Below are 9638 nucleotides of genomic sequence, written 5' to 3'. Positions count from 1 at the left end.
AGTTGATCATACCAAAACAGTATTGAAAAACAAAAAGTGCACTGCAACCCAACAGAGATTTGTATAAAATTACAGATGACCAAAATATCCTCTATGTGCTAATTCAAACGGACCCAAAAACACACTGGGTATGCTACATAACGAGCTGACAGATTAATGCGTGAGGTAACAACATCAGCACTCCACATGACAGTATGTGGTACATTAATTAGTCTAAACTATAATAACGTTCAAAGTCAAAAGGGAGGTTTTGACATGTCTATCATGATCTGACTAATTGTGTCAGGAACGTTTCAGCAGTTTCCCAAATTCATGATCAGAATATATGGTCAGTTATGTTGTCTCTTTCACTCCAATCATGACTTCATTTCTTTGTTTTACTCTCAAATTGATTGACAGAGCTTTTTATGCAAAGACAGAGAGAGTATGTAACAGGTAAACAAGAATTGAACATATAGACTTAATGTTGCACAGTATTTTCCATCAATTAGTCAGACCATTAAAGAACCATCATTGAAATAATTAAAATTGCAGCTTCAACAGAGAGAAGTCTATTCTTCCTCGGTGTCTGACACTTACTCATACAAGTATGTGGAGTCAACTTCAAAACTGTTTTCAAACTTCTGCATTATTTGGTTCTAAATTTCTAAAATGCGTTGAAAGCGTAAAATTCTGTCACATGTTTACCTAGTCAACTCTCCCAAGCAAGTCTTAGAGGGGACAAAATTGTACGGGCCATTACAAAGGACACTGACCGACATTTTCCATTATCAACTTTAAAATGTTACCATTTAATTTAAACTATATGCTACAATCTATTGATTTTTCTCACAATTATACTTGTAAAATCCAGCAAATAAGGTAACCGCAATAGAAAAGGTTAACGTCCATAATTTGAATAGGAGAACTGATTTTCTTGTCTATAAAACACAGACCACTTGACAAGTTTCAATTAACTATGATCCTTAACTGAACCTTAAAATGGGAAAAAAAAATTCAGTGTCCAAACTCAAACCTTTAAGGCCCAACATTAAGAATACTACAATGAGAAATACAGTCTGTTTTAGGGTTGACAACTACAAAATCAATATGCAACCAAATCCGTGTCTTTCGGAGTTACAGGTACAAGCTCATCTGTAAAAAGGTGACTGTCTTTAAAATAATCGTCTTCTGATATCTTCCTTCAGCAGAGTCCTTGTCTCTCCACGTTTCAGCAGCATGGCGGAAGATCTTAGCTGATATCCATCCATCTGAATGGGCATTAGGTGAAGCACCAAGGATCGGGGATTCCACACTCACCCCCCTTTGTATCACACTCTTTGACTTTTTGCACTTGTTGCATTGGAAAACGTCCGCAATTATGTGGGAACAGAATGCAAGGGCACCATCTATATTTTCCATTGTGAAGATTGATTTTGTCTGCATTTTTAAACTTCAGGAACTGGATTCAAACACCATCCTTTAGTGACCAACTTTGACCGAATACAGACAAGCAACCAAAAAGCCCCAAATACCTAAATGCATTTTGAAATCATTAGTAATGTAAACAAATGTGCAAAAAGTCAGGGGTGTGTGCGTGTGTGTGTGTGTGTGTGTGTGGAGGGGGGTGGGGGTGGGGTGGGGAGTTATTTTTGGGCAACCATATCTTCATTGGCAACAATTAGAAATCAATGGGACCAACTTAAAAGGGCTCCAGGGGATAATTTGGGGATGGGAAGAAGTCTCAATTTCCCCATCTCAGGCAATTCAGGTAATTGAACTAATCACAAAGGCGATGGTCATTTTGCTGACAACATAAGTGCCTCCGTCCTCCGAAGTGGAAATCTGTCATGGCATTGTGGTGGCGAGTTTTAGTCTGTGAGGAGGAAGATGACAAGGCACATCACTTCCCTCCAGCCATGATTTTGAGGTACTGCAGTGCATTGTGGGCTGCGTTGGCGCGAGCAGCGTCGGTGCTTGGGGCAAAGCCATGGCACACTGTGATTGGCTGGGTGGACAGTTCCACGAGACACTGGCACAGGCCGCTCAGACTGCGCTCCTCTGAAACAACACAGGAACAGCTCAATTAAAATCAAGCAAGAGCTCATAATGTTGATTTGCCACTGTCTGTACTATATTTCAATGGTATTTCACCTACAGATATAATCACCATAAGACTGACTATGGATCTGAGACCTATATATAACAATAATTCTCTTTGTTTATATAGCACTTTTCAAAACAAAGTTACAAAGTGCTTCACAAGCAAGACAGATAAAAGACAAAGGACTGATCAAATAGAAAATAGAAGTGAATAATAATAATAATGATAATAATAATAAAAACAATGAATAAGAAAACCAGCTATAGGCAATTAGACATAACAACAAATGTAATAATATTAGACAAGGCAACAGGGAAAAGGAAAAGTCAAAGGCCTCATGATAAAAGTATGTTTTAAGAAGAGTGGTCTTTTAAGTAGTCTTCCAAATCTCTATATACACATGCACAACCTAGATAACCTAGATATTGGCCATACTCCAGTTAAGTTAAGTTTTATTCAGGTAAAGTTGTTTACATGCATCTTTGATGCCCTGTGACGGAGTCTCCCAGTTGCCAAGAAAAGACCAATTAACAGAATATTCCTGTCCAGCTGTGATGTGCTGTCCACAGATAAAATAAAAAGTATGAAAACATGCAGCTGCCAGCTACACCCTCCCTATTTAACTATTTAAGCCATTTTTTTGATGACATCATAATGCGTACAGTTCTTAATATTGTGCAGGTGGCGTAAACCAAAAGTAAACCAAGAGTAAAGATGTTTCCATTCCATAGTAACCCTTTTAATATCAGAATAAGCCAGGCATCTTAACAGGGTTTCTCATAACCAGAGTATGAGCTTAACTGAGTCATTCTAATTGAGTTATGACATTTACATGCATCAACCTAAAACTGGGTTACTTAGTAATCGGGTTAAAGCAATATTCCACTTAGTTTTAACATGGGGGTTATTCAGCACTTGACCGCCATGAAAACCATAATATAAACTACTCAAGATCAGATGCAGCTGGGACGAGTTTGTAGCATTTGTAGCGTTTGAATGAGGCCATGAAAACAGCCTGAAAACCTTCATTTAACACGTTGAACAGATTCAACAACATATCCCGCTTTTAAGACAATAAAACAGTAATTGGTAATTGTGTGTGTGTGTGATGCGTCTGTGCAGTAGTATTGTGGTAGTAGTGCTTGTAGTTAGTGCATGTTGCATGCTGCTTCTGCTTGCTACTCTCTGCTTTCAGCTACTGAAAGCAGAGAGTGAAAGCTAGCCCTCTTTGCAGGGGGTGAATGGGCAATGGCGAATATCTTGCTGCCCTACTTATGGAACATGAGCTACTGGCTGCGAACACCCTGTTCTGCAAAAGAAAGGGCAAAAGATGGACCTTCCAGGACCGGGCTACCGGTATGTTACGTCAGCTGGACTACATACTGGTAAGGCGCAGGTGGAGGAACTCTATCCTGAACGCTGAACCTTACAGCACATTCGACTCTGTGGGCTCTGATCATCGAGTGGCTTCCATGAGGGTGCGACTGAGCCTGAGGGTCCCCAAGCCAAGCCCGAGGATCCGATATGACTGGAAGGCGTTCTTGACAATTCCTGACCTTCTTCAAGCCAGATGCACAGTGGAGGTGAGAAATCGCTACTGGGTGCGGAGGAGGAGCCTAACGCAAAGTACGGGCGGTTTGTCACTGCGAATGTGGAGGCGACTAGGATGTGAGTGCCGCTGATGGAGAAGATCAGAATCTCCCTGAGGGCCAAGCATCCGGAGGTCGTAGTGGTGCGTGAAAAAGTGGAGGATGCACGCCAAAGCTTCGATCACGAGCGGACTACGAATTGTGAGGTAATGAATGAGGCCAAACAGCTTCTCTTCAATACGTACGACAAGATCAAGGGGGAGGAGCTGATGGGGAGGGTGCGGAGAGTGGAGGCAGCTCAGGGCGAACAACTGTATGGGGAGTCATGGAGGGTCATAAATGAGATGTGTGGGCGCAAAAAGTCAAAAGAGGGACAGGTTGCAGGCAGCAGCCCGGAAGAGAGGGTGATGGGTGCTACACCAGAATGCTGCGAGCAGTACCAAACATCAACCAGAACGAACACGTTACCAACAAGCATCTGTATGGGGGGTTACCAAGGTCGAGTGAGAAGATAGCATCCAGGAGAATGAGGCTAGCCGGTCACTGCCAGAGAGATCACAAGGGCGTCCCACACCAACGTACGTGGACGTACTTAGGGCTGGGCAATATATCGATATTATATCGATATCGTGATATGAGACTAGATATCGTCTTAGATTTTAGATATCGTAATATCATGATATGGCATAAGTGTTGTCTTTTCCTGGTTTTATAGGTTGCATTACAGTAAAGTGATGTAATTTTCTGAACTTACCAGACTGTTCTAGCTGTTCTATTATTTGCCTTTACCCACTTAGTCATTATATCCATATTACTGATGATTATTTATCAAAAATCTCATTGTGTAAATATTTTGTGAAAGCACCAATAGTCATCCCTACAATATTGTCGCAATATTTATATCGAGGTATTAGGTCAAAAATATTGTGATGTTTGATTTTGTCCATATCGCCCAGCCTTAGACGTACTAAAGAAAGATGCAGGGGCGGAAAGCACTGCCGAGCTAGCCAGACGCATGGAGGATCGAGATGACTGGAAACGCCGCTGGAGGGCTCACCTGAGGAAGACCTAATTGGTCTGTCGTCATTTTGCACTGCTATTCTTGGTTTACACTAAAATTAGTATTTAAAAATAAAAGTAGATCAAGTCTCCCAAACAGGAACTATCTCTCTTAAATGATATCCCTCCACTCTGTTCTCTTCTATCAATAAAAATGCTATTTGGCAAAATTATGTTCTGGACCAACAGTCCATTGAAAATCACAGTGGGATCTGTTGTTGAATATGTTCACCAACATGTTAAATGTAAGTTTTCAGGTTATTTTCGTGGCTTCAATCAAATGAATGGGAAGTAAAAATCTGAACTGTGTTTACCACCGAGTCAATGTTTTGGCCCTCTAAAACTTCCAGTGTAGAATGGATGTTGTGTCAAGTGGCAGTAGCGCATGTCATTTTCATCTATTTGAGCACCATATTGTATGTGAACCCACCTAAATCCAGGTAGCTGACGTCAAAGCGCTGCTCCTCGGACAGGTCGCTCAGCAGGGAGCAGAAGTTGGAGTCGGAGGGCATGCCCAGAGGGTGGCTGCGCAGCTGCAGGATCTTCTCCCCAGCTGAGTTACGCAGAGAGTCCCACGTGCAGCCGAAGCCTTTACACTTGCCTGACTCGGCCCTGTTCCCCATGTGCTGTGCATGCAGAGGAGATGAATTTTACTGCAATATTTTGGCACTATGGTAATCTACTTTTCAATTACAGGGCAACTGTGTAAGGAAAATAGTAATTCATAATTCATAGTGTTCAGTTTAGCCAACACACAAAACATTTGACAGGCAGACAACAGGGATAAACAATAAAATGGCAGGTGTTAATAAGCACTCTCTATTGCAATGTACAATATTTGCATAATATTGTGGTAACATCATGAGAATGCTAATGTTGTGAACCTGCGATGGACTCAACTGTTATAGTTGCGCATCCTCTCCTCTAGCAAGTGACGATGCACTAATGATGATCCAAATACTGCAGAATCATCATTAGAGCTTTGTCAGCTGGTGTATGAGTGCACAGAGAAATTGTGTTTCTCACCATGGTGAATGTATCGTCTTCTGCGTCAGCCTCGTTGCTGGTCCTCAGGTCTACTGGGACATCATGGATGCGTGATAACATTTTGGCTGCTGCGTTTCTCTTGGCTAGCTTCTTGGATGTTCCACTTCCTACGGAGGAACAGGAAATTAGGAGTCTTAGTCCACAGATAAAAATTGATTCATTAGGTAAGGCTAAATATATCAAATAAATAGCTAGCTTACTCGTTCTATTGTTAAATGTGACTTTTATATTTCTGTCCATTAGAGGCTACCTGTTGATGTTGTTGCAGTCGCTTTCTATTATTATTATTATTATTATTATTCATATTCAATAATAATGTTATTATTTCCCCTACTATTTCCCCTAACCTAGCATGTTTAAACAAAGATCTACATATCTATGAAAACTGGGATTAATCTGTCAGAGACAGATACACAAATGGCCTGTAAACACAAACACAAACAGAAAGTCCCAAAGAAATATTGTGCAGTCTACCGATTTCTACAAATCTCTCGACTCTGCAGGTCATGGTGAACTCTTTGCGGTGCGCTGGACCAGACTCCTGGGTGACAGTGTATTCTGGCAGACGCCATCCTTTCTGCACCACCAACTCCTGGCAGAGAAGTACACACGCACATCCACACACACAAGCACACATACACACACACACACACACACACACACACACACACACATAAACAACAGAGAAACACACAAAAGAATTAGACACACAGGTATGCATGCATACAGGTGGATGCACATACACAGACATGTTTAATAACATGAGACTGTGGAAGATTAACTGAACAATAACAGTCTCAAATCAAACATTGAAAAGGAAAGGAAAGGAAAACTACAGTATCCTATCCTTGTTTTGTCACCTCACCTGCAGAGCTCCTACAGGGTTACATTCAGATTGCTGAGAAGTTCCTGACGTCTTCATCTCCGGTTGGGGGCTGCTGAGGATAAGATAACACAAGTCAAGACATAGACAACACATAGACAAAACAAATGCTTACCAGTGGGCAGTAGTTTGCTGTAGGTTTAAACTTTACATATAATGTTAGGTATCACACTTCTGAATCAATTTGCTTCTGAGTGCTCCATGCTGCTTCAGTTCTGTTTTTCAAACATCAATGATGCTTATGCTAATTTTTAAATGTTAAACAAACACTGAAGAAACAAACACTATTTGAAAGAGATAAAAAAAACACAATAATTCTTAACCTAGTTGTTACAAAACCATGTTACCATGTAATTTTTTTAAATTGCAAAATAGTAGACACAATAATAATTGGTATTGACAATTAGCAACAAACAAAACCAAACACTAGTAACAGCTTCAGCAGACTTGAGATGACACAAGTGCCAGTCAGCCTCGTAGAAAACCTTGTGTCCTGTGTCAACCTACATCCATGCTGGGTGAATTCTAGAGGAGACTGACCTGTCTCCATCAGCAGGCACTTCAACCCCGATAAAACCCTCTACTCCGACACCGACTCCGGCGGGACCTCCCAGGCCTCCCTTGAGCATCTTCAGAGCAGCCTCGGCTGCTTTGTGCTTGGCTGCCTTCTTGCTGGGCCCTTGGCCGGTGCAGCTGATCTCTCCGACGGAGACGCGGAACGTGAAGTTGGGCTGGTGGGCCTGTCCCTCTGCCTTCAGCAGGTCGTACACTGGGGTCTTGCCTATCCGCGTTCCATACTCCTGCAGCAGACTGATGGGCGTCTTTCCGGGATTCACAGCCAGCATTTGCTCAATACTAAATAAAAGAACAAGACAGTATGGCATGTACTGTTATGCAACTGTTGACAAAATACCAAAGTACTTTACCACACTGTGGAACAATCTGGCAGAGGAAATTAGGCTAGCATTAGTCAGTGTTTTCTTTTCAAACACTTCTCAAGACACACTTTTATAGACTGGCCTTCATGTAATTGTTATTCTTGTTTTTAATCTTGTGTTGTTGCCCTTTTTTTCTATTACTATCTGTGTTTTGTGCTTTGTTTCTCTTGTTCCATATAAAGCACGTTGTAACTGTGCTATATAGATAAAGTGGTTTATAAACAAAGTGTTTAAAATTATTTGTTGAAGCAAAATAAAAACAAGAGAAAGGGGTTACATGAATCCATTCGTGTATTTAGGAACAATCAGCGATCTAAATGGGTCACAAAGTCAACATGTGTATATGGAGGCTCAATGAAGGACAGTTTGTAGAGTGGCAGCTGGATCTCTGTGTGTCACTCACTCACACACACACACACACACACGCACGCATACACAAATATAGCGAGTTATCTAACGTTAGTACTGACTAAAGATGGTGGTTGCTAGCCTGAATCGCTACCAGTATACGGCAGGCGCTCAAAAAAAGCCACTAAGAAATAAAAAAAAGGCCTGAATCAAATCGTCCCAGTTCGTGAGCCTGTTATCGCCACAGATTAGCTACCGCTTGCTAGCTAGCTAACGTGCTATGCTAGGCTAGCTTCTGACCGACGGCAGTGCATGATGCTTTAGCTACCTGGAGCACCCAGAGTTTCTCTTGCAGCTGTCCGGTGTTGTCTCGTCGTTCATTCCCTATTTCACACAGATAGAGCCGATCGGTTTCGGATGGCAAATCCCCCCCACCACAGCAGACACTTGTTTTCATTAGATGGTATTTTCCAAAACAGATGAGACATGTGAAGAGACGAGACCCTCTTCTGATCTGAAAATGCAGTTGTTTGGAAAAAATTATCACGTGCATAGCTCCCTTCGAAACTCGGCTGCTCATTGGTCCGCCTGAACCTTTGGGTTATCTCGTTTTGTACAAAGGGGTACACCGGCTTTTTCGTAGCCGGGTGGGCCTCACAGACAGGCAAGAAGACCCGAAGAAGCTCGAGGCAAATAGTTAAATAGTTTAATACATCCATGGGCAAATGCCACAAATATGTCACATGTATTTGCTACGACAGATGGACGATAGTTTCATCATGACCACAGAAACAATTGAATGGTTTCTTTAAATACACTGGAGACCTTGTCCCTCATGTAACGGTTAGTAATGTTTTCCTTCAGGTCAATCTTGGTTTGGGTTCATCATGAGGAAAAACAAACAAATAAACATAGTAACTCGACGACAACCTAAGATAAACATAAGCTCGAGCGAAACCTTTCAGGCAAAGCATGTAATTATCTTTGCTAAACGTTTTTTCCCCTCAAGAATTTGTCTTCAATATATTACAATCATATTTTAAAAGTGCTTTCACCGTAAGATAAAGACAATTGAACTTTGAAATATTTTTTTGTTGTTTCGCTGAATTGTTTGTAGGCATGTTTTCTCAAGTCGGATGTGTGTTGCACTTTTGGACAGGCAGTGTAATAATTTGTTATTTGATATGACTGAACTGATCCTCTAGAGGGCGGCAGTCGGTCATGGTCTTTTCCCGCATAAGGGCCTCTCTGCTGGGGCTGTACCATGGGCTGTACTCGGTCCCCCCTGGGGCCTTGGGGGGTTTCCTGCTGGCACCTGTCATTTCCACCATGATTTGAGATTGAAACATGGCAGATCTCAGTCATTTGGTTGACTGTCCATTCCAAGGCTAAAAGTTAGGTTTGGACCCAGACATATTATGGGTCTCCTCATTAGGTGAGACTTGTTTTTGTGTTGTTGCATAATGTCAGCCAGGCTCATGAAAATATATTCCAGACTGTTATGGCATAGGCTTCATCATGCCATGGGGCCCAAATCAATCATTACAATTCTCGTAGGACTTCCCTGTAGCTCCAATTGTAGAGTGGTGTGTGTGTGTCTGTTTGTTGTATTGTGTGTGCGGTTGTTGGGGTATGGGGATCTCTGTTTCATGTGTTACTCATTATTTAGGCCAGTAAAAAGTAAGTGAAAG

The 9638-nt window shown here is 41.7% G+C and overlaps 1 protein-coding gene across 3 annotated transcripts; it reads right to left on the bottom strand.

Moving 5' to 3' along the window:
• Window positions 1–79: 79 nt before the first annotated feature.
• Window positions 80–8455, bottom strand: tarbp2 (TAR (HIV) RNA binding protein 2). Of its 3 annotated transcripts, none has more exons than XM_071544522.1 (7): window positions 8276–8455; window positions 7202–7516; window positions 6644–6716; window positions 6253–6370; window positions 5758–5885; window positions 5162–5357; window positions 80–2040 (listed from the first exon to the last, which is right to left on the bottom strand). In XM_071544522.1, exons 1-7 carry the CDS (start codon window positions 8326–8328, stop codon window positions 1883–1885), a joined length of 1041 nt encoding a protein of 346 aa, XP_071400623.1. In that variant the 5' UTR covers window positions 8329–8455; the 3' UTR covers window positions 80–1882. The 3 variants fall into 3 exon arrangements, with proteins under 3 accessions (XP_071400623.1, XP_071400624.1, XP_071400625.1); XM_071544523.1 differs by having other exon boundaries at window positions 919–2040; window positions 6253–6367; XM_071544524.1 differs by having other exon boundaries at window positions 919–2040; window positions 6644–6713.
• Window positions 8456–9638: the final 1183 nt, after the last annotated feature.

Source organism: Centroberyx affinis, unplaced genomic scaffold, assembly GCF_046629955.1.
Source record: "Centroberyx affinis isolate AG114_WGS23_722 - 3 ecotype Tasmania unplaced genomic scaffold, CSIRO-AGI_Caff_v1 ptg004599l_1, whole genome shotgun sequence".
NCBI classification, from domain to species: Eukaryota; Metazoa; Chordata; class Actinopteri; order Beryciformes; family Berycidae; genus Centroberyx; species Centroberyx affinis.
The sequence above is the reverse complement of the archived record's forward strand: the minus strand, read 5'-3'. Positions and strand labels throughout refer to the sequence as shown.

Bases quoted from the DNA above. Each gene is read 5' to 3' on its own strand.
- tarbp2 (XM_071544522.1), bottom strand. From the start codon at position 8,328: ATGAACGACGAGACAACACCGGACAGCTGCAAGAGAAACTCTGGGTGC. The intron at 6,717-7,201 runs GTCAGTCTCCTC...TCTTATCCTCAG, and splicing joins GTGCCTGCTGATGGAGACAG to CAGCCCCCAACCGGAGATGA. The intron at 6,371-6,643 runs GTGAGGTGACAA...CTTCTCTGCCAG, and splicing joins ACCCTGTAGGAGCTCTGCAG to GAGTTGGTGGTGCAGAAAGG.